The sequence below is a fragment of the Dipodomys merriami genome, unplaced genomic scaffold, assembly GCF_024711535.1.
Source record: "Dipodomys merriami isolate MVZ:Mamm:240054 unplaced genomic scaffold, mDipMer1.0.p SCAF_69, whole genome shotgun sequence".
Taxonomy (NCBI): domain Eukaryota; kingdom Metazoa; phylum Chordata; class Mammalia; order Rodentia; family Heteromyidae; genus Dipodomys; species Dipodomys merriami.
Genome location: NW_027206279.1, coordinates 877,413 through 901,718, shown reverse-complemented (window position 1 = coordinate 901,718; position 24,306 = coordinate 877,413). Strand labels below are relative to the sequence as shown.

Sequence of the window (24,306 nt, the reverse complement as noted above, 5' to 3'; positions counted from 1 at the left end):
CAAAAACATACCCCAGTTCGATGGATACTTTGAGGAGAGATGCCGACATTTTAGTCCCCTTGATGATTGCCTTTGTGTGGGAAGGCATCATTTTTAGAGTGTGGGCATTTTAATCCTTTCTGAATTTCATCTACCTGTTTGTTTGTTTTTCAGGTCTAACTGGCTGAAAAGCCCTGATGCTGACTCGGATCAGCTTTTCTGCATGGTGGCAGAAGTCTTCATCCTGTGGTGCAAATCTCATGTGAGGATACCTCTGGGGCCCGAGTTAGGGAGGTGACCAGAGGTGCAGACCTTGCGAACTTTGTTGTGATGTTTGCTTTTCATGTCTCCTCATTTAGAACTTCAAGAGAGAAGAGCAAAATTTTGTGATTCAGAATGAAATTAATAATTTGGCATTTTTGACTGGAGACAGCAAAAGCAAGATGTCCAAAGTAAGTCCTCGATTAACAGTCAGTTCCAAGCTGCATCCTGGACTGCGGGTGCGGTGTGGAGCCGTGTCAGTTTTTGTGGTCTTCGTGCGTACTTTGTGTAGGTCAAACTACATTTGAGGATGAGCTGAAGGAACTGTTCTCAAATAAGCTCAGTCATCACATTTTATCAGTAAATAGCTGCTTGGACGTCAGAAAGTTTAAGTTTCAAGATTCACCTAGGGCCGTCAAGAGGTCTCCAGGGCGGGAGCCGCTGTTGGTGGCTCTGAAATAGAAACTTCCTGTGGCGGGAAGTGGGCGGGGAGATGACCTTGGCGTCTCCGTGGTGATGCTGGTGGCACTCGCTCTGGCATCCTGTTTGTTTCTTCCTATCTGGAGCACCAGTGCTTGTTTTATTTAGAGACGTTGACCTCTTACTGCTTTATCCCCAGTGACGGCTGTACTCGTAGGCCAAACGTTTGCCCATCTCTGCAGGGAATGTTTGAAAGATGGCGCGTCAGACTCGTGTCTGACAGAGAGAAGGGTGAAGCCTGGGGAGGTGGGCTGGGATGCCGGGCGGCTCTGGCTCCCAGCCCCGCCTGAGCCCTGCCTGAACCCCGAGGCTTCCCAGCCCCGCCTGAGCCCTGCCTGAACCCCGAGGCCTCACTGTCCTGACTGGAGAGAATTCTGAGCCACCCTCGCAGTGCCTCCTCCACGGAAGGTCTTGTTACCCGCGGCCAGGGCTTACCCTAACTGACCCTGATTAAACAGGCCTCCCTGAGGGCCGGCAGCGGTGCTGCAGTGTGAGCCTTGCGGCAGTGGCCCTGCTGCTGTGCATCCCTCGGCTGGCGCAGTGCTGCCTCTGGGGGTGGGAAGGTGGATGGCAGGGGGCCCTCCAACGCGGAGGTCAGTTCTGGAAAGATGGGCATCGTAGGCTTGCACCCTTCCAGTCAGGGGATGGAGGCGCGTGCCTGTGGACCTGCAGCCCCGGGAATGCACCCCGCCTGGAGTCTTCTGGTGTGGAGGAAGCCCGGGCAGCCGCAGCACCTCTGAGCCCCTCGCCCCCGTTAGCTGTACTAACACCGGCACATCTTCCATTGCCCAAAACCGCACTGGAATACACTCCTGCTACGTGTGTGCTGCTTAGTAGAGGCTGGCAGACAAAGCCACACGCAGAGCAGGGGAGCCTTGCTGCCAGCAATCTTACAATAGCCCGTCCTTCTGCGCTTTAGTCACTGAACTTACTCGTTGTCACGCACCTTTTGGTAAGCTTGCCTGCTGGTTGGAGATGCAGAAGGTAGATTTGGGGGGTGGGGGAGGACTCTGGCTCGGAGACACCTTGCTCATCAGAAGCTGCTCCATGGGGGCTTCGTATAGCCACCACAGGCCTCCACGCCTCCCTTCCTCTTCAGAAACTCAGTAAATCCCAGGTTATCTTCAGCTTATGGTAGATCCGCTGGCCCAGCCCGGAGCTAACCAGGGTCCGGCTTGTTTGGCAGGGATGGCAAGTGAGGAACTAAAATGACCCTGACCTAGGATTTGGATCAGAGAGAGGCTGGAAATGGCCTCAACCCTCCAGTGATGAGTAGACACTTTGGACCTTTGGGTTTTCATTCAGAGATGACGACAGAAAAGACCTTTAAAAACTCACCTACTAGCACACGCACCTGCAGTTGTGTTCAGCTGCATCACTGAGTGAGGAGAATGGTCTGTGGGTTTTGTGGCGGTGGTCATGCTCAGAGTCCCGCACCCTCTCTGTTGGTAAGGTTAGTCTTCAAGAGCAAACCCATTTTATTCTGTTGACAATGTGTAGCAGTCATTTCTGAGCCCCTTGGGGTAGGCCAAAGTTACCGTATAACTGAACTGGGGGCTCTGTCCGGAGATGCCAGTACCACTGTGGTCCTTAGGTCAACAAGTCTTCATTCACATTGTTCCCGGAGCCTCAGTGAAAGCTGGAGTGGGGAGTAAGCATATGTGACTGGCGAGCTTGCTTCCTGACTTTATCTCCAGCACAGGGCAGCAGGTGATTTTAAGATAGTGAAACCCCTTGTCCCTCAGTAGCTGCGTCTGTCAGCATTGCTTTCTCTCTGCTGCCTGGTCTGGATGGGCAGCTATCTATCACATCTGCTTGCTTTCACCTCGGCTCCACGTTGAGTACTGGGTCGTATCAACGAAACCTCCCACAGGGCAGGTGGCAGGCTTTTGGGGCGTGTGTGCGAATGCCGCGTGCCACACAGCACACGCTGTTGCAGATGGAAGAGAAGCGGAAGAAATGCCCCATGGGCACCCCGCTCACAGTGGAGCTCTGAACTAAAGGCCAAAAACAGCAATGCTGTTTTTCTGGAAGCTAATGCAGCGTGTTTTTGAACGTTCACTATCTATTTTGTTTATATATCACCAGTTGGCCAACATATGTTAATCTAAATGTCGCTAAGCTAAGCAGATATTTTTGTTTTGTCTTTTAAACTTGTTTTGTTTTCTGTGGGGAAAAAAAAGTGTCAGCAGCTTCCTCGGTGGGGAATGGTAAGTTAGAACTTGCTCAGCCCGAGCAATGCCAGATCCTTGACCTCGGTCGTAAACTAGAGAGTTCAGAGTTGTGATGCAAGAATCAGAGTGACTTGTGGGGGAAGCCACAGCAGCTCACAGAGTACAGTTTCAGTGGATCGCTTCACAGAGGTGCCTTGAGGTTTCCAGAGTTACACGTGACCTTCCTGTCCCAGCCTTCCTTCTTACTACGGCTTCTCTTTCGTTTCCTCCCTCCACTTCCATTATTGCTGTGTTCTTTGTTGTCATCCTATACAGGATGCTCACATCTTACTCATTCTCCCCCACCCACACGCACACCCATGCACACACACACTCTTCCTCTTGGCCTCTGCTAGCCTCGCCCGTTACTCTCTCCACCCACAATCCGTCTGTCTGTCTGTCTCATATACACATACCCACTTCTGATGCACTTCTCATTTTCTGATGTTCCCGTAACTAATCCCTTTGCTCTGACACCCATTGTTCAATTGACTTGCCTTTACTGCACCTAACTGGATGCACAAATTCCACCGATGCATGTTTACCTTCAGTCAAAGTCTGACATAGCAGAACAGCACCAGCAGTGTGTCCTATCAAACTCCCTTCCCCTGGAGACGGAAAAGCCTAGGTAAAAACCCCAAGGTCCTACGTGGCACCGTCTGCTTGATTATAAACCACTCCTGACCTGAGTGTGGAGAAGTGAAGTTATTTGGAAGTTGTGCAGTGACGCCTCCACTTCGCAGCAGGAAATAATGAAAGTGGAATCTGCTGGGTCGGGAGCGGTGTACGGGTGGTGTGCAGGGCCTGGGTCCTGCAGCGGTCCGTCTGCATTCACTCTGAGTACTGCTGGAGCACTTTTTATTCTTTTAAAAGAGAACCTCTCTTTGTAAGCCTAAGAATTGTCCTAGAGTTCAGTCATTTTCCTTTTTACGGCCAAAGGTCTGATGGAGTTGACTGTGTGACAGCGTTAGGAAGAAAAAGCAGTCTTTGGTCCCATAGCAGACAGTGTGTGGCATTCTCTGGTGGAAAGTGGGGCGTGGGGAGGGGAAGACTTCAGACCTGGAGAGCCGTGCGGGGGACCGGGATGCGTCACCACGCTCCCGGAACATCTGAGTGTCTGTTGTGTTGGCAGAGAAACGGGCTAAGATGCTGTAATAGCATGTCTTGGATCCTGCTCTTACTGACTGACTTTCTTGTTTCTCTTCTCTTGTCTTCCCACACAGGCCCTGCACGTAAAGGTGCAGGTCAAAGGCATGACGTGTCTTTTTCTGTCGTGGTATTAGGGGTGCCAGGCTCCAGCCACCACGGCACCACAGTCACCGTGGGGTGGCACAGGCAGACACCTGCCGTCACTCCTGCAATGGGGCCAGCCGGGGCTCACCTGAGGTCCCTTGCGGCCTCTGCTCCCTCCCGGCGGCCTGCTCTTCTAGGGTGGCAGCCACTACACTGGCAGATGGAGCTGCCCAAGAGCCTGCTCTTCCGTGCTGCCCCCTAGGGGCATGGTCCTGTTTTCCGTCAGTGGCTCCCCGCGTTCCCACTCCACAGCCCCTGCCACTCAGTCTGCACAACTCAAAAGAAAATCTTGGATCTGGAATCAGCAGATCACCATGAGTTTCTGTATAAGACACGGTGACACCAACCTTTAGCGGTCACGCCAGTTACCACTAAAGGATACTATGTGGAAATTCTTCTTTTCCGCTCATTGATAGTGTGTGCACTACTAGCGGCCCAAGCCTCGTGCCTTATGTGCTGCTCTTAGAAAGGATTGGGAATGGAGACTCAAACCTGTAATCCCAGCTACAAGAGGATGGTGGTTTGATACCCACCCAGGCAAAAATTAGGAGGAAACTATCTGGAAAACAACAAAGACTCACCAACGGAGCAGGGCTCCGGTGGCTCCCACCTGTAATCCTAACTACTCGGGAGACTGAGATCTGAAACCAGCCCAGGCAGGAAAGTCCAAGAGACCCTTATCTCCAATAAACTATTCAGAAAAAACTGGAAGTGGCGCTGTGGCTCAGGTGGTAGTGCCAGCCTTGAGTAAGAAGCTCAGAGTCAGTGCCCAGGCCAGAGTTTAAGCTGTAGGGCCGAAAACACACACACACACGCACGCACACACGCAGACACACACACACACCACACACACACACCACACACGCACACACAGACACCACACACACACCACACACACACCACACACACCACACACACACACCATACACACACACCACACACACACCACACACACACACCACACATACCACACACACCACACACACACACACACACGCACACACACACACCACACACACCATACACACCACACACCGCACACACCACACACACCACACACACACCACACACACCACACCACACACACCACACACACCATACACACACACCACACACACACACCACACACACCACACACACCACACACACATACCACACACACACACACCACACACCACATACACACACACCACACACACAAACACACACCACACACCACACACACAGAATGTGGACAGGATTGAAGTAGTCTAGGCCCAGAGCTCAACCTATACTCCCCCCCAAAAATGAATAGAGAAGAAAGGAAGAGAAAGGAAAGATAGAAAAGAAAGAAAGAAAAAATAGACCTGTGTTGGCTCAGATGCTTTCTGGCATGTGTGATCTTAGAAAAATTATTTAACTTCCCCGAGCATCATGTTATCATCTATAAACCTGCTTTGTTACTATTTCAGAGTTGTTGAGAGGATAATAGATGTCTTATTTAAGTATCCAGGACATTGAAATCTGTCTTTGCATAGCAATTATGCGATGATGCAGACAAAATCAGGTAGAGAATGAGCAGGAAATGGTCCAAATTACACACTCAGGTCCACACAGTGACCATTTTAGCACATTTACGTTAGCACGTGCACTGTGTTCTGCGTTTACATTTTACATGCACACGTGGTTTATATACGTAAGACCAGGTTCTGGCTCTAGGGGTGACCTGGGGCACTTCAGGGGCAGTGGAGGTGGGGGTGGTGACGCAGCTTTTAGATCTGTACACCCGCGGTGGGCGCAGAAGGAACGTGGCCGGCACCCAGTAAGCGTGAGGAGAGCCAGCCTCCCTCTCTGCTGTGTCCTGGGACGTAAGAAACCTTTCCTTACTCTCATGTTTTCCCACTACGCCGCTGCTGGCCTGGGGCTCCCAGGTCCCCTCCGCCAGGTCTGGTAGCTGACCAGGAGCTCTGCTGTGGATTCCAAAACGTAATCACCCAGGCACCGGCACCCAGGGCAGGACGCCCGGCCCTCCACGGGAGGACTGACGGCCTCTTTCCACTTGGGAAGCAGCTAATGCGACAGGAGAGCCCACCACTCAGCCCAGGGATCCGAGGTCTCGAGTTCCAGGACGCAGCCGGCCGCCCCTGCTCCCAGAGCCCGTGTCTGTGTCATTATGTCACAGTGCCGCCACCTCCTCCCTTGCTGTAGACACCCGTTAAAGCAAAGGCCGCGGCCACAGCTCTGCTTCCCCTGGTCCCTGACTCCCTCTGGCCACGTCCTGTCCGACCCCACTTCGAGGAGGCCACAGCTGCCTGGGGTTGGACTTACAGCCCAGGCTTGCACGCCTGCAGCTTCACATGCTGCACTCACAGCCCAGGCTTGCACGCCCGCAGCCAGCAGCTTCACACGCTGCACTCACAGCCCGCAGCTTCACACGCTGCACTCACAGCCCAGGCTTGCACGCCCGCAGCTTCACACGCTGCACTCACAGCCCGCAGCTTCACACGCTGCACTCACAGCCCAGGCTTGCACGCCCGCAGCTTCACACGCTGCACTCACAGCCCGCAGCTTCACACGCTGCACTCACAGCCCAGGCTTGCACGCCCGCAGCTTCACACGCTGCCCTCACAGCCCAGGCTTGCACGCCCGCAGCTTCACACGCTGCACTCACAGCCCAGGCTTGTACACCCGCAGCTTCACACGCTGCCCTCACAGCCCAGGCTTGCACGCCCGCAGCCCGCAGCTTCACACGCTGCACTCACAGCCCAGGCTTGCACGCCCGCAGCTTCACACGCTGCCCTCACAGCCATGAGGCGGGTGAGGCAGCTCCCAGGAGTTCCTTTCCTCCAGTTTTTCCCAGTCCGTTCCCAAACCAGTCCTTCTGTAGTGTTTTTCTCTTCCTGTGAGAATTTATGCCATCCCTGGAGTCCAGAGAGTGTAAGATTCCACAGGGTGACAGCGATCCAAACCATGGCACCTTGTCCCACGAAGGACATGTCTGTTGTTACTCACCCCTAGAGTAGGGGAACTTGGTTCTGTCGTGCAGTCCTTTGGTCAGTCATCAGCCATTTATTGGGTGCAGAAATGAGTGAGCAAATGTGTGCTGAGTGTGTCTAGTGTGCGGGTGCAGAAAGGAAGGCTGGAGACTGTTGGTCTTCCATGGGCTCCTGGTTTGTCTTATTAACACTCTTGCCTGTTCTTTGAAATGCAGCCAGGCCCGGCCTGTGTGGACAGGGCCACAGGGAGGCAGGCTGCGGCCAGGCCCGGCCTGCGTGGACAGGGCCACAGGGAAGCAGGCTGCGGCCAGGCCCGGCCTGCGTGGACAGGGTCACAGGGAGGCAGGCTGCGGCCAGGCCCGGCCTGCGTGGCAGGGCCACAGGGAGGCAGGCTGCCTCTCGGAGGAAGCAGGGCTTTTCAGTCACTGATCCCTCTCTTTATCCACGCCACCCTAGTCTGGAGGACAGGACCAGGAGCGGAAGAAGACGAAGCGGAGGGGAGACCTGTACTCCATCCAGACCTCCCTCATTGTGGCCACCCTGAAGAAGATGCTGCCCGTGGGCTTGAACATGTGCACTCCGGGCGACCAGGAGCTGATCTCCCTGGCGAAGTCCCGATACGGCTGTGTAAGCTGCAGCCCGGCTGGGCGGGGCCTGCAGGGCTGTCCCCGGGGTGGGGGCCGGAGGGGGGCCTCGGAGCAGAGGGCAGAGTCAATCAAGGGGATCAGAGCTGGCTCCCCCTCACCTCAGCTCTGGTCTGGGCGTCAGTAACTGGGGATAACTCTGCACGTGTCCTTCTTCTCATAAAGGCCACAGCTACACCCTGTTGCTGACCCCACACGTCAGCACCCTGCTACATAACAATAAAACGGAGCCTCTTTCCACAGAGGGACACAGATGAGGAGGTCAAGGAGCATCTGCGCAACAACCTGCATTTGCAAGAGAAGGTGAGGCCGGGCCCGCCCCCAGGGGCCTCCTCCTGCCTCAGCCTCCCGAGGACTGGGATTACAGGCGGCGTGGTAGCACACTCCCCTGTGTGGTATAACTAGCTCGCCCATTCATGTTCGTTCTTTCCTTCGCTACTGCAAAGAGGCACCTGAAAAATATCAGCTCATTCCCGGCTACTGGAGCAGGGAGCCAGGGTGCAGGGGGGGGGGGCAGGGGGGGAGGGGGGGTGGGGGGGCGGGGCAGGGGGAAGGCAGGGGGGAGGGGGGCGGGGAGGAGGGCGGGGAGGGGGGAGGGCAGGGGGGAGGGGGGAGAGGGCAGGGGAGAGGGGGAGGAGAGGGGGCGGGGCAGGGGGAGGGAGAGGGGGGAGGGTAGGGGGGAGGGTGAGTGTTTGGACTCAGACTTCAGCACCTCCCATTTTGACAGGATTGAAGCCAAATAATTTTGAGTCTGACTTGGCATCATCCAAAACGGGAGAATTCTTATTTTAAAGGCAACTTGAGGATTTTCTTTCAGGCCTCTGAATCTCAGCAACTCTTTCCTCAGAAACATTATGCCTTGAAATGGGTAGCTAGTATTTTACATTCCCACCCCACACACCCTTCTTGTTTTCTCCCCAACATACAGAGATGGTAGAGTTTTTTTAAATATAACAAAAAGACATTCCAACTGCTAAAAACAAAATTTCACTGTTGGGAGAATTCTCCAGGCCAGATTTGTGTCTAGGGAGCTAGATTTTTCTTTTTTCTTCTTCTTTTTTTTTTTTTTTTTGTCAGTCATGGGGCTTGAACTCTGGGCCTGGGCACTGTCCCTCAGCTCTTCAGCTCAAGGCAAGTGCTCTACCACTTGAGCCACGGCGCCACCTCCAGTTTTCTGGTGGTTTATTGGAGATAAGAGTCTCACACACTTTTCCTGCCCAGGCTGGCTTTGAACCGCGATCCTCAGATCTCAGCCTCCTGAGCAGCTAAGATTACAGGTGTGAGCCACCAGCATCCAGCTGGGAGCTAGGTTTTTAAATAATAGTAAGAAAGAAGAATGTGGGACCTAAATACCCATCCTGTGCACAAATGTAAAGTGAGAGACTGAAACCAGGGATCGTCCTGCAGAGACAGCCAGGAAGCCATCTGGAGAGGAGATTGTTTTTGTTTGTGTCAGTCATGGAGCTTGAACTCTGGGCCTGGCCGCTGACCCTCAGCTCTTCAGCTCAAGGCTAGCGCTCTCCCGCTTGAGCCACAGCGCCACTTTCGGTTTTCTGTTGGTTAATTGGAGATAGGAGTCTCATAGACTTTGCTGCGATCCTCAGATCTCAGCCTCCTGAGTAGCCAGGATGACAGCGTGAGCTACTGGCACCCAGCATTTGGAGAGTTTCTACTTCCCATCATATAGGACAGGATGCCAGTAAAACTTCTGGAAATAAACTCATAGAAACAGTTGCAAAGCATGTAAGGACTGAGTCTCTGAGAAAGTCAAGAGATCCAACAAAGAATAATTCAAGCAATTAGGAGCAACAAAAAGTAATTAAAACATAAATATAGTTAAATACTTAAAGAGATAAGAAAGCAAGAGCCTCCATAAAGCAATCAGTGGAAATTATTTTTGATAAGGGAGAGGCTATGAGTGTGAAAAAACTCATAGTGATATAAAGTAAATAATCACTGAAATTTAAAATCCAGTCTGTGGTCCAAAAACATCAGGTACAGCTGAAAAGAGAATTCGTAAATTGGAAGATTGCTTTAAGGAAATCATCTAAAATATAGCCCAGAGGAAAAAGGGGTGGAAAATGTGAGGTGAGGTAGGAGAGATGGAGGGTAGAATGAACAGTTTGTATGGAGAGTCTACAGGGTTGCAGAAGGCGGGGCCAGAGGGGGCGGGGGAGAGCGGAATCCGAGACCCCAGTAGCGGGGGCATTAGAGATGGCGCACCTCTTGGCCACGCTTCTGTTCCAGTCGGATGATCCAGCTGTAAAATGGCAGCTAAACCTCTACAAGGATGTGACCAGGAGTGACGAGCCTTCGGATCCTGAAAAGACGGTGGAGCGCGTCCAGAGAATCTCAGCCGCCGTCTTCCACCTGGAGCAGGTGAGGGTGCCACGCCAGGCAGCGGGAAGGCCACTGCGGAACAGGGCGCTGTTTCCACGGCCGCTCTGGGTTCTGAGAACGCAACGCAGCAGGGCCGAGGGGAGGGAGCAGAGCAGGAGCACACGCGTGTGCATGCGCGTATGCACACACGCATACACACACACCACACACACCACACACACACCACACACATACACCACACACACCACACACACCACACACACACACCACACACACCACACATCACACACACACACCACACACACACACACCACACACACACACCACACACACCACACACCACACACACACACCACACACACCACACACCACACCACACACACACACACACACACACACACCTGCTTCCACCCCCTCCCATTCTTCCACAAACCCTTGCCATTAGCTCCAGTGTCTCATTCAACTACACTGTTTGTTATGCTGCTGTTAAACAAGAAATGGCCAACTGCATTTGGGGAAAAGAAGAAAACCTAAGACCTTCGTAAACAAAACTGCCTTCCACTGGGTGCATTTTGCTAACGGCCATTGCGAAGCTGATGTTGTTCAGTGGTGGAGAAGTCTGGCTGCCGGGCTCCGGTGTATCTGATGTGTGCCTTCCCCGTGGTCTATCCTCAGGTGGAGCAGCCTCTGAGGTCCCGGAAGGCCGTCTGGCACAAGCTGCTGTCCAAGCAGCGGAAGCGGGCGGTGGTGGCCTGCTTCAGGATGGCCCCTCTCTACAACCTGCCCAGGTATGTCTCCTCCATTTCCCTCTGCACCCGCTGATAGGAGTTAAGTAGCTTCCAGAGCCGCACACTTAGATATGAAGAACAGAGATTGGAGTCCCTGGCCCATGGCCTGCTAAGAAACCCAGATAAGCCTAAAATGAAACCAGCTGGGCTCCCTGGTGCCAGGCCCAGCCCCCCAGCATCTCTGCGACATGGGCAGGCGCCTGGGGGCTCCACATGGCCCGTGGGGGACTCTTCCTGAAGGTGTGAAGGCTTCTGGGAAAAAGAGCTGCTTTCTAAAACATGTGACTTCAAATTCCAACTGGAGGCCAAGCAGGGTTTCCTGCTAGATATTGACACCAAATGCACTATGTCTTCAGCAGACACAGAGATGTAACTTGAGAGCCCTTTAATGCGCATACTCACCGTGAAGAAGGGCTGGCGAGGGGCACAGTGCGTAAAACCACGCGAAGGTTTTGCGGTGATGTGTGACGCATCATCCTGTGTCGGCACAGCCAGTGAATCAACTGTGACAAACACCTGAGATACACCGGCCTAGGAGGAAGGAGATGGTTCTCCTTGGTGGTTTCAGAGGTTTTGGTGCATGGTCTCTTGGCTGTGTTGCTTTAGAAACAGAACATCTTGACAAGGAGCACAAGACAGATCCGACCTAGCCACCCCATGGTAGCTGGGGAGCAAAGAGCAGGAGTGGCCACAGTCCCAGTGTCCCCTCCCCAGGCACGCCGAAGGCCTGGCTTCCTCCCCCAGGCCGCTTCCTAAAGGTTGCTCCAACTCCCCGTAGAGCTACCCGCTGGCCTCCGACCGCTCACCCACAGCCGCGGGGACAGTGAGATCCAGAGCGTGCACTGTGGGTGTCTGACCAGCGGAACTGGACAGTGTGTGTGTTAACAGCAGAGCTGTGACCTCACTCTGTCTGTAGGGCATGGGGTCAGGTCTGTGATGGAGAGCAGAACACGTGCTTGGATGTCAGCCTCTGCTCCATCAACTTCCTGTTCAGTGGGAACAGCAAACACCTTGGCAAGCATCTTCTCAACCCAGGTAGAAAGTTTCAGACAAGGGCCACTCCCATGGGGGTCTTGGCCATTGTCCAGAGTCAACTCCACTCTCCTACTCAGGGTCTTCAAAAACAGGGGAAAATCACAGACCTGAGACTGGCACTTGCTCTGGCGGGCCTTTCAAAAGAAAACAGGTTCCTGTTTGGGGGACAGAATGGGTGTCACTAAATCAATCAATAAATAATGAATTTGAAAAGGTAAAAATTTAAATCAAACTGCCGTAGACATGGAGGATTCTGAAGTACTGGCAGAAAAGTAAAATTTGTAGCCTTAAAAATATGCCAAAGGGGGCTGGGAAGGAGGCTCAGTGGTAGAGCGCTTGCCTTGCATGCATGAGGCCCTGGGTTCGATTCCTCAGCACCACATAAGCAGAAAAAGCTGGAAGCGGTGCTGTGGCTCAAGTGGTAGAGCGCTAGCCTTGATCTGAAGAGCTGAGGGACAGCGCCCAGGCCCAGAGTTCAAGCCCCACAACCAAAAAAAAAAAAAAAATGCCAAAGTACATAGAATTTTAGTTTGTTTTCTGGAAGTAACGAAACAGAAAGCATTTGCTTTCCTGCCTGTCACCTGATGCTGTGCTAGTTTAGTCTGCAGAAGAGCACGGGCGGGCGGGCAGCTAGACATCTCTCTAACACTCACACCGTCTGAATCCACGGAAGATGCCAGCGCCATCCTTGTGCTGGGGCTGCTCTCCCTGACTCACTCACGTGGGTAGGGAAAGCCCAGGGATCCACCCCAGACCCACCTGCCGGCACGGGTCCCCGGGCTCTGGCATGGACTGAAAAGCAGATTCACAGCTGGAAAGTGATCTTAGACCACACTTGGTCACCTTGTGATCCGCTCAACGACATGGAATCTCCCAAAACAAAAGTGGGTCTGTCTGGGTGGAAACTGTTCCTCTGAGGTTAGTTTTTAAAAGAAAACCTGTATGCTTCTCTCCAGACACAAAATTAACAATTTCTTCCTGAGCACCTTCCAACGGGTTTGGCTGGAAAAGGTTAATGAAAAGGCTCAGTATGACAGGCTTATACCCGTGTTAATGGTAATGTAATCTGGGGGGGCCGCTCCTGTTCCCCACTCTTCCTTTCCTTTCCTGACCGTGATTAATGTGAACGTAAAACAGATTTGTACAATTGTGTCATGCACTCTGATTGGTCAGATCTGGCCCTTCCACACTCTCCTGCGCACAGCCGCTCTGGAGCAGACCCAGCCATCAGCCCTGGCCGGGACGGGTGTCCCTGGCCGTCCGCAGCCCAGGAGCGCGGGCAGGGGGCCTGGGGCACACAGGTGTGCTTTTGGCACTGGAGCCTGCCAGGGGGTGTCTGCCTCTAGAAGCTTCCGCACCTGGCTGAGGCCGTTGTGTGGAGGACTGGTGTTTGAGGCCACCACAGACGACACCGCCCACCATGGCGATGCGCGGCCACACGGCAGGGCTCCAATAGGCCAGGTGTCCCTTCTCAGCAGGGGGAGAGGCAGGCAGCCCCGCCAGCCCGGCTGAGGGTCGCAGACACTGCCCTGTCTTGCAGCACCACTGCTGGGTTGGGAAAGCCCTCTGACACTGGGAAGGGCCTGGTTAGAGAGCCCTGGTGAGCCCCTGGCCAGCTGACCAATCAGACCTGAATTGTACAAACCCCTGCCCTGCTCACTAACCACTGACCGCCCAGACTGCAGCTCTGAGTCCCACCTCTCACCCTTGCTCAGGCACCGCTCTATTAACCTCTTCCTCCATGGCTATCAGAGATTTTGGATAGAAACAGAGGCGTATTCCTTTGAAGAGAAGCTAGTGCAGGACTTGGCTGTAAGTATTGACCTGCAGATGTGGGTATGGTTGAGTTTGATGTGTGTGTGTGTGTGTAACAGCTCATCACACACGAAAACCAAATGTATGAGAGGAGTGAACTCTGTGGGTTCTCAGGGAAGCCTTGCTGATGGTCCTAAGAGCAAAGGATGCACTTTGAGTTAGTGCTAACACATTCACCCTCCTCCTCCTCGTCCTCCTCGTCGTCCTCCTCCTCCTCCTCATCCTCTGCATTAACAGCTAACATTCCCTGTGCCCTGTCTGCAGGGGGTCACCTACGCCAGCCAGGACCCCGCATTCTAACAGTAACTGCTCTGGGAAGGGCACGCCGCAGTTCTGTTCCTGCACCTCACATCTCTATTGGCTCAGCGTGCTCTCAACCCCTTAGAACAACATGCCAGGGAAACATATGTCTTGCAGAAGGACCACACCACAGCCTCCTTCTGGTTCAGAAAGAAGGGAAGCCCTGCTCTGCTGTGCCGACCCGCAGCATCCCCTCCTCCCCTCTGTCCTCCCCTCCTCCCCTCTGTCCTCCCCTCCTCCCCTCTGTCCTCCCCTCCTCCTCTGTCCTCCCCTCTCCTCCCTTCCTCCCCTCTCCTCCCTCTCCTCCTCTCTGTCCTCCCCTCTCCTCCCTTCCTCCCCTCTCCTCCCTCTCCTCCTCTGTCCTCCCCTCTCCTCCCTTCCTCCCCTCTCCTCCCCTCTGTCCTCCCCTCCTCCCTTCTCCCCTCCTCCCCTCTGTCCTCCCCTCTCCTCCCTTCCTCCCCTCTCTTCCCCTCTGTCCTCCCCTCCTCCCTTCTCCCCTCCTCCCCTCTGTCCTCCCCTCTCCTCCCCTCTCCTCCCCTCCTCCTCCCTCTCCTCCTCTCTGTCCTCCCCTCCTCCCCTCTGTCCTCCCTCTCCTCCCCTCTGTCCTCCCTCTCCTCCCCTCCTCCTCCCTCTCCTCCTCTCTGTCCTCCGCTCCTCCCCTCTGTCCTCCCTCTCCTCCTCTCTGTCCTCCCCTCTCCTCCCTTCCTCCTCCCCTCTCCTCCTCTCTGTCCTCTCCTCTTCCTCCCTGCCCTCCCCTCCCCTCCTCCCCTCTGTCCTCCCCTCCTCCCCTCTGTCCTCCCCTCCTCCCCTCTGTCCTCCCCTCCTCCCCTCTGTCCTCCCCCTCCTCCCCTCTGTCCTCCCCTCCTCTATGTCCTCCCCTCCTCCCCTCTGTCCTCCCCTCCTCTCTGTCCTCCCCTCCTCCCCTCTGTCCTCCCCTCCTCCCCTCTGTCCTCCCCTCCTCCCCTCTGTCCTCCCCTCCTCTATGTCCTCCCCTCTCCTCCCCTCTGTCCTCCCCTCTGTCCTCCCCTCTCCTCCCCTCTGTCCTCCCCTCTCCTCCCCTCTGTCCTCCCCTCTTCCTCTCTGTCCTCCCCTCTGTCCTCCCCTCTGTCCTCCCCTATCTCTCTCCCATCACTTTCTCCACAAATCCTGTGTTTCTTTCTGTACCTTTCCCTACCATGTTCTGTTTCTTTCCCCCTCCCTTTGCTAAGCCCTTCCTCCTCGTTTTCCTCTGCACACTCCTATAGGTGGGAAAGGTGCTTGCCCCGTTTCACACCTGGGGAGTTCTCCCCCACTGAAATCTCTCCTCCCCCTTCTGCCAGAGGAGGGAGAGGGGCAGGCGTGAGCTGAGGAGCAGGAGGGTGTTAGAAGGGCGTGAGGCCAGCAGGCACACAGGCTGTATCTACAACAATATTAGACCCAGAAACGGCCCCAGTGCTTTGTGCTTCTTGCTCCTCCTACCCCACCGTCTCCAACCTAATTCCCCGAGAGAAATTTCCAGAATTGGCCAGCGGGACTTAGCCTCTGCACTCCTGCGCACCACGGGTACCCCCGGCTTGCCTGAAGTTCTGCCGGCGGGGGCCCAGCGCTCTGCCCTGTGGTTGGCCTCTGCCCTTTCTCCACTGTCACCTGGCCTAACCCTGTAATGTGTCCCTGTCTCTGCCAGCCTCCGCCCTGAGGCTATGGCTTCCTCTTCTGCTTCCAACCCACTGCCTCTGTGCCTTGCGCTTGGCCTCTTTTGCATGCAGCGCTGTGGCACGCGGTGAGTCTGTGCCTAAACCTACGGTGCATTTGTTGTAGAGATCGCCCACGGTGGAGGAGGAAGAGGAGGAAGAGCCAGAGAGGCAGCCAGACCCGCTGCACCAGATCATTCTCCACTTCAGCCGCAGCGCGCTCACAGAGCGGAGGTCAGCCCAGACCCGCGGCCGCCCTCCTCTTGAACGGGCCCGGGGTGGGGGGTGGGCTGTGAGCCCACGGTAGCCGGCATCACAGGGAGCCTCAGGAGGAGCTGCTGCCAGCCAAGACCCTTGCGTCACGTTGCCGGGCAGCCTCGGAAGACGAAGCAGCCAGGAGTTACATCTTACTCCTGAGCTCCATACAAGCCAGCACTGATTCAGATCCCAGAGTTCTCTGTAAGGAGGGAGGGGGAGTTTTCTAATTAGCTCACTAGTGCCTATAACTTGAGAGTCACATGGCGCGTGGTCTTTCCTGTGGGATTCAAGAGGTAGGCTCTAACGACTTCCTTCCTTCTCTTCAGCAAACTGGAAGAGGACCCTTTGTATACCTCCTACTCCAGCATGATGGCCAAGGTACACGGGGTGTCTGCGCATTGTCCCTCTGTCTTCCTAGGCCTAAGGCTCCCGGCACACGGAGATATCGCCTGGACCAGTCTGCAGCGCCACAGGCGCCCGAGAGAGGGTCCCTCGGGAGCCAGGCCCCGTCGGTCGCAGCCGCACGGCCGTTGCGTGGGAGCCGGACACCTCCCTGCTCTCCTACCCCCATGTACCCCAGAACTTTATTTGCTGAGGAGGGGCGTCAGCCTGCGCCCCACGACTATGACTCTTAGTGTTCCTCTCTCTTCCTTCTTAGCCCCTTGATAACTGTACAGATGGCATTTGAACTAGAATGTTGTCATAGAGTGATCAGAATGTTCCTGGCTTTGCAGAGTCCTGAGGTCCCAGGGTAAATTATAGCTTGTCACCCATCCGTGCCAAGTAGAACAAAGTTGTATTTATTAGCAGTCTCGGTTTGGTTGTTTTTCTGCTCCTGCTCCATGGAAATCCAGAGCTGTCAGAGCGGAGAGGATGAAGATGAAGAGGAAGACAAGGAAAAAACATTTGAGGTAAGTTTTCATAAGGATTACACACAAGGCTGCGTTCCAGGCCCTCCAGCTGCACCTTCTCGCTGGCCGGCTGGGTGAGGCTCCGCCGCCTGTGTCTGAGCGTCTGCCGCCTGCCTCGTGGCCTAGCCGGGCAGCCGGAAGCGGTGCCCACCCGCGAGCCATGGCTGACCGTGTCACACGACTTCCCGGAGCTGTGAAAGAACAAATCTACGCAGCCAAAAATGACACATCAGAGCCATGCGTTGGATTTTGCACTACTGTTCTGTAAATGCAGATGGATACTACTTTTCATTTGAAATCCACGGGGGCCTGAAGCTAAAATATTTCAGGTTCCTCATACGCTGTAATTTGCAGAGCACCCAACAGACTGCAACGGATGCAAACGAACAGAGTCATGACGGAGCATGTTCACGCTCCAGTGGCCCAGCACCAGGAAGTGTGTGTTTCCAGAGGGTGGAACATTCTAGAGGAGGGGTGCTGTTAATGTTCAGGCACATTTGTGCAGATTGGCTGTTCAGTGTCTCTTCTGCTTGACAGGACACTGAAAATACACACTTTTGTTTGTTTGCTTATTTTTTTGAGACAGAACCTCAGTATGTATCTTGGGCAGGTCTTGAACTTGAGATGTTTCTATTTAGTACTAAAATTGCAGGAGTGTGCCACCGTACGTGAGTTGAAGCACGCACGTTTTCCTGTGGTCATAGTGTCAGAGGAGGAGGAACACACTATGTTACCTCTCAGTACAAAAACTGGAAGATCTGTCTTTGGTTTGTGAGCGACTATGAGTCAGGTGCTTGGAAAGCTGTCTGTAAGCGTCAGGGTTGCTTATCTGACACTGTGGATGTGGTCCATAGTCCACTAAGACTCTCAGCTCCCCTTAGCATGGAGAATCGCTTTCAGGGAAATGGGAACGGGGGACCGAGGTAGACTGGGAAGCAATAGAAGGTGAGGGACAGGACTTTCTCTGTGTTTTTCCCCCCCTAGGAGAAAGAGATGGAGAAACAGAAAACCCTCTATCAACAAGCTCGGCTGCATGAACGTGGGGCTGCCGAGATGGTTCTACAGATGATCAGTGCCAGCAAAGGTGAGCTCCCCGCTTCCCGGACAAGCCCAGCAAACCACCCAGAGCCGTCACATGAGGAGAAAGCCACCGTTACCAAGTCCTGGTAAAGCCCGGTAGCATGGCTTCCGTTGGCGTCCTCCGTGACTGCACTGCACCTTCGCCCGGCAGGTGAGATGAGCGCCATGGTGGTGGAGACGCTGAAGCTGGGGATCGCCATTCTCAACGGTGGCAACACGGGCGTGCAGCAGGTGAGGGGATGCCCGGGTAGGGCGTGGCCGTCCTGGATGGAGCGCAGCCGTCCCGGGCCGAGCGCGGCCGTTCCAGGCTGGCCCATCCCAGGCGGAGCGTGGCCATCCTGGGTGGAGTGTGGCCGTCCCGGGCTGGTCCATCCCGGGCGGAGCGCGGCCGTCCTGGGCTGGTCCGTCCCAGGCGGAGCATGGCCGTCCCAGGCTGGTCCATTCCAGGCGGAGCGTGGCCGTCCCGGGCTGGCCCGTCCCTGCCTGGCAGTTCGAAGCACTAAGGAGGAGTTGCCGGGGGCAGCAGAGGGCCGCCATTGTGCTTAGTGGCCAGTCCTGTCCGAGCAGGGATGATTATAACCAGGGCTGGGAGTTTATAGGCAGATGTGCATTTGATGAGGAGGTTTTACCCAGAGGTAAAAGAAGTAAATGTTTCCTTTTGTTGCCAGTAGCTGATTTCATGCAGAAATACATGTACTGTGGAGTTGTGCCCAAGCCCTAGGGTTGGGTTTTTCTCAGGCCTGTTCTAGTTGTTTGCTGCCTCATAAGGAATCTCATCCCCACACGGGGGGCGGGGGGGTGGAACCCCCATACACATCCCCATACGCATTACTCATTCAGTGAGGCGTGAGCAGATTGTTGACCTGCCAGGCTGGTGATGGGCTGATGCTGTGGCCTTGCAGAGCGGCAGCACTGAATGCTACAAACAGAACCCTGCCGCCATGCCGCTGGCATGCTGGCAAGCCTCAGACGGTGACAGTGCAGACCGTGCCAGGCTGGTGATGGGCTGATGCTGTGGCCTTGCAGAGTGGCAGCACTGAATGCTACAAACAGAACCCTGCCGCCATGCTGCTGGCATGCTAGCAAGCCTCAGACAGTGACAGTGCAGACCGCCAAGTGCCTGAAGTCTGAATCGGGAACGCTCCCAGCAGACAGGCGGTGGAGCATCCAGGCACACAGAAGAGTGACGGTTCAGACACACATTTACACAGTCATATCCAGGCCATGAAGGAGCTCTACTTCCATAGCCACCATCTCACACATCACCTCTCCTGCCTTTAACACTTACCAAACAGATTGCTTACTAAGAAATGCTGTTTTCGGGCTCAGAATGTGACTTAGTGGTAGAGTGCTTACCTAGCATGCATGAAATCCTAGAAATCCTAGGTTCAATTCCTCAGTACGACCTAAACAGAAAACGCCAGGAGTAGCACTGTGGCCCAAGGGGTATAGTACTAGACTTGAACAAAGGAATCTCAGGGACAGTGCCCAGGCCAAGTTCAAGCCCCAGGACTGGAAAAAGTAAATAAAACAAAAACAAAAATAAGGGGCTGGGAAGGTGGCTCAGGGGTAGAGTGCTTGCCTTGCATGCATGAGGCCCTGGGTTCGATTCCTTAGCACCACATAAGCAGAAAAATAAAAAGCTGGAAGTGGCGCTGTGGCTCAAGTGGTAGAGCACTAGTCTTGAGCTGAAGAGCTGAGGGACAGCGCCCCGGCCCAGAGTTCAGGCCCCACGACTGGACCCCAAAAAAAAAAATTGCCATTTTCTTAGTGATTTCTCTTCGCTCAATCTCCCCACCCTCTATCAGTTGACTACTTCACAGGCCTTTAAAAAATCCATCCGTTAACAAACATTTTTGGCTATGTCTGAAAACTCCTGCCTTCCCATTAACAGAGAGAGCATAAAGTCTCTTGTGAAAAAAAAATTCTCAGCTTTTAATTGGGTCCCTGGGTTTGGGGTCGGTAAGCAGAGTGTAGGTCTGAAGTACAGGTGATCACAGACTTGCCACTTTCCCACTGGAATTAAAGATGGCCGGCAGCATGGTTCTCATCGCTTTTTCTTGACTTAAAATGTCTCTCCTTTGCAGAAAATGCTAGATTACCTAAAGGAGAAAAAAGATGCTGGATTCTTTCAGAGCCTTTCTGGTCTTATGCAGTCCTGCAGGTAAATATGGGGAAACACTCAGCATTTTCTGGAAGTTTCGTTACTCGAGAAGGGGGCAGAATCCAGTGTGCAGGATTACCTGCAAGCCCCCTCTTTTGGAAAGGAGGGCGGTGGGCACCGTGTGAGTTAGCAGTGCGTTCAAGCAGCATTTGGCAGGGAGAAATCTCCACGAGCTGTTTTCTTTAATTACCTTCCTTTTTGGTCAAGTTGTCTTCCTGGGAGGCTGAGTGAGTTCCTCAAACTTTTCTCCAAGCGTGGACACCCACGAAAGCCAAAACCAAAGAACAGGAACATTAGGGCACCTCACTGTGGTCAGACATACTGCTATAATCTGTTTTGTAACGATTCTTTGCATGGAGTGTGTTTGGGTGGGTATATATACCCATCTGTCTGTTTTTTTGGTTTTGGGGTTTTTTTTGGTCGGTTGTGGGGCCTGAATTTGGTCCTGGGCGCTGTCCCTCCGCTCTTCAGCTCAAGGCGAGCACTCTACCACTTTGTACCACTTCCCACTTTTTCTGCTTATGTGGTACTGAGGAATCGAACCCAGTGCCTCATGCATGCAAGGCAAGCTCTCTACCACTGAGCCACCTTCCCAGTCCCCCGTATGTGCTTTTCAATGGGGTAAATCTCAGAACGGGAACATTTTGACATGGACTACAAGACAAAGCATTTAACTATCCCTTCACATTACCTGGTTGTGTTAGTCACCCCTCACGGTTGAACCACTGACAAATATGTAACCACCACACTGCTCCTCTGAGAAGTGAGCTAGCAGCCTTTCTAAGAAAGGAGTCAACTTACTCTTGAAAACTCATTCTAAAAGAAAGCAGAGTTGTTTAGCTCATTTGCCTCCATGGACTATGATAATTATTTATCATATTAGATATTTAAAGTAGAACATAATGTCTTCCATTTGGACATCTGGAGGATGAGCATGCCTTTCTTTGTGCAGACTTCAGGGTCCTGCGAACCTTATTTGATTGCACAAATAGTGTACCCTGGGGCCACAAAGAGCGTGTCTGAGCTACGGCCTGGCTCTTACTCTCAGCTCCCACAGCCTGTTAGTTTATGGCTTCTCTCAGGAGAAGAGGATGTGATCTTATCGGTCTGACTCTGTGGGAGGGACAGCCCATGTGTACTCAGAGGTAAAGCCCGGGCCATCATTCCCACATTGCTCACAAAATGCTCCGCTGAATCCCTGAGCGCTCTCCCCGCGCCCCACGGTACTTAATGTTGCTAAGTTTGTTGCTGATTCTCCTGTAATGATGGCATGGAAAGGAGGTGACAGGCACTGAGTGGCCAGCTGACATCTCACCAGCGTTCTAAGATGTCTTAATGGGTTTTGATTATTACAAGAGTAATACACATTTGTAAAATACTTAGGCAGTAGAAAAATTAAAACACTCAACATGGGTGTTTAGGGATTGGAATTAGGATCAGAACTGTGCTGCACAGATTTGGAATCAAAACTGTCCCTTCAAAGCAATGTTCTCCCTCAGTAGTCAGACAGACACAGAAGGCTGGCGCTGTGCTGTGCATCCCTGTCACAGCAGAACACAGCGGAGAGCAACACACAGCGGTACAACTTCACTGTTTGCTGTTTAAAATTTACCTCCATGACAGACGATCTGTAACTCCCCAAAAGAGAAGAAGGGGTGCCGTGTCTTTCTTGTCTGTGGTCTCTCCCTCTGCACACTGCTGGGAGGAAGGCTAGGCCTTTGCTATCTTAATGAACCCAGCCAACACTTGGCCAGCGGCCCTGGCGGGAGGCAATCTGCACGCCGCTCTCTCCCTTGCATGCTTGATGGTGCCCTAGGGCTTCCTGGTGACAGGAATCTGGCTGTGGCTGTAACCAGAAAGGTAGGAGGAAGTGGAGCAGAGAGGAAGCCAGCTCACCAGGTTCAAGCACAACATGGGGCACTGCTGGCTAAAAACTTACTCTTGACGTAATGGCACCCCAACACTGAGGAACCATGACCATCCAAGGGTGTGGCCCTAAGGTCTGGAAACCACAGCTAACGTGATCTCTGAGAAAGCAGAGGTCTGACGGTGGAGCCGAGCATCACCCCAACCCTTGCAGTGAGCTTCCCCAAGCAAGCGTAGGGGAAGGGCCAACGCTGGACGCGCACAGAGGCCTAGGGGTGGTTTCTTGTGGCAGGGCCTCACTGTGAGCCTAGGTTAACCTCGAACTCTCCTCATGCCGTACCTCCTGGGTGCTAGGATCACAGGCATGTGCCTCAGACTAGCTAACCACGGTATTTTTAAACTTCAATGCTTGATATAAAGTCAAGGAACCATTAAAACTTTCAATGACACTGCTATGTGTTAGCAATTCAAGAAAATAATAGCACCGCATTTTCTTAGTCAACGGATGCTTTGACATTAGAAACCCATTTTCCAGTCTGCGTAGCCCTGAACCTTGTTTTCTGTTGTCTGTTAAAAGCGTCCTTGATTTGAATGCATTTGAGAGACAGAACAAAGCCGAAGGCCTGGGGATGGTTACGGAAGAAGGAACACGTAAGTAATGAACGACACCAAGGCCGTCCTCTTCCTGATTAGACTCCGTTAACCCTTTCTGGCTAGAGCCTCTGGTCATGGCTTCCAGCCTGCAAAGCCCACGCTATTTCATCCAAATGTGTGCAGCCCTGGCATGACAAAGTCAACATACAGGCTAGACGGGCTCATAGGCCAGCTGTGACTTGATCAGACCCGAGGTACTGATGTCTTCCTTATTCTGTCTTCTTTTTTCTTTTATCACAGTTATTGTTCGTGAGCGTGGTAAGTTGGAGTTTCTGGCCTGAGTCCCTCCCCTGTGTGTAAATCCTGAGAGACTGGATTTATGCCCTTCATCAGGGACCATGTCCCTGCCATCTTGGACTTGCAGGTTGCACATGGAGTGTATTTAACCTCATCAGTTTGATGCTTGATTTAAAAAGTGTCTTCCCTCTGTAAAGCATGGGTTATGGACTGTGAACCGTTTGCGACCACTGCCATGTTGTCATTATAAATGCATCTTGGGGCTAAATAATTTGCCTTTGTTGGGCTCTGTGGTCTGTCACTTCAGCTCTAGGTTAATAGAGTTTTTCACCATTCACCCAAAGTTCCTTTTCCAAAGCATCCATACACTTCTCCTTGGCTGCTTTCATTAGAAGGTGCTCACTGGACTGTTCTATTTTCAAAGGTGAAAAGGTCCTTCAGAATGATGAGTTTACACGAGACCTCTTTAGATTCCTGCAATTGCTTTGTGAAGGCCACAACAGTGGTAAGCGGGCTATTTGTTGAGGGAGACAGCATTCGGATGCACAGTGGTCATTCCTGGGAGACAGCATTCGGATGCACAGTGGTCATTCCTGGGAGACAGCATTCGGATGCACAGTGGTCATTCCTGGGAGACAGCATTCGGATGCACAGTGGTCATTCCTGGGAGACAGCATTCGGATGCACAGTGGTCATTCCTGGGAGACAGCATTCAGATGCACAGTGGTCATTCCTTTTAGGATGCCCATTCCACACCCAAGGACAGAAGTTAGCACACTCACCAATAGGAGCCCTCACTGTGTGGCTGTTATTGAGTGCCACCAAGGCTAACTCCTCCCAGAACCTCCGTCCTCTTCGTCTGGCCTCTTTGAGGTTCATGAAGTTCCACGTTGGGTGTCACAGGGTAGGAGGGCTCTGAGTACAGCTCTGGCCTGAAGGTCTGTCAGGCCCCAGGGATGGCGTCTGTCAGACCTGGCACAGCGCGAGCTCCTCTGAGGCGGAGCTGAAAGGTGGGCTCGGCTCCCTGGGGTTACGGGTGCGCCGCGGGCCTGTGCTCTGACCAGCACTGCACTCTCAGACTTTCAGAACTTCCTGCGGACTCAGATGGGGAACACCACCACTGTAAACATCATCATCAGCACCGTGGACTACCTTCTGCGTCTGCAGGTAAGGGGGAGCCCTGGGCAGAGGCTCCACACTTCCAAAGGTCAGGAAGGCCAGGACACACATCTTCTTAGATCTTCCCTGAGGCTGCGCCCCGTGAACCCATCATAAGCTGAAATTGCATCTAATGCACTTAGCCTATAGAACATCACAGCTCAGGGCCAGGAGTGCTGCAGAGC

At 53.5% G+C, this 24,306-nt stretch overlaps 1 protein-coding gene across 1 annotated transcript in view; it reads left to right on the top strand.

The window, feature by feature from the left end:
• Ryr3 (ryanodine receptor 3) overlaps window positions 1–24,306 on the top strand; it is a 348,483-nt gene that overhangs the window by 296,756 nt on the left and 27,421 nt on the right. Inside the window, exons 68-84 of the mRNA XM_070005709.1 lie at window positions 154–241; window positions 339–431; window positions 7,658–7,828; window positions 8,089–8,148; window positions 10,093–10,224; window positions 10,861–10,973; window positions 13,724–13,820; window positions 15,921–16,027; window positions 16,378–16,429; window positions 16,906–16,962; window positions 17,947–18,046; window positions 18,194–18,273; window positions 20,130–20,206; window positions 22,650–22,723; window positions 22,967–22,984; window positions 23,388–23,468; window positions 24,042–24,130. Of these exons, the coding sequence (XP_069861810.1) occupies window positions 154–241; window positions 339–431; window positions 7,658–7,828; window positions 8,089–8,148; window positions 10,093–10,224; window positions 10,861–10,973; window positions 13,724–13,820; window positions 15,921–16,027; window positions 16,378–16,429; window positions 16,906–16,962; window positions 17,947–18,046; window positions 18,194–18,273; window positions 20,130–20,206; window positions 22,650–22,723; window positions 22,967–22,984; window positions 23,388–23,468; window positions 24,042–24,130 (1,489 nt within the window). The remainder of the gene's footprint in view (window positions 1–153; window positions 242–338; window positions 432–7,657; window positions 7,829–8,088; window positions 8,149–10,092; window positions 10,225–10,860; window positions 10,974–13,723; window positions 13,821–15,920; window positions 16,028–16,377; window positions 16,430–16,905; window positions 16,963–17,946; window positions 18,047–18,193; window positions 18,274–20,129; window positions 20,207–22,649; window positions 22,724–22,966; window positions 22,985–23,387; window positions 23,469–24,041; window positions 24,131–24,306) is intronic.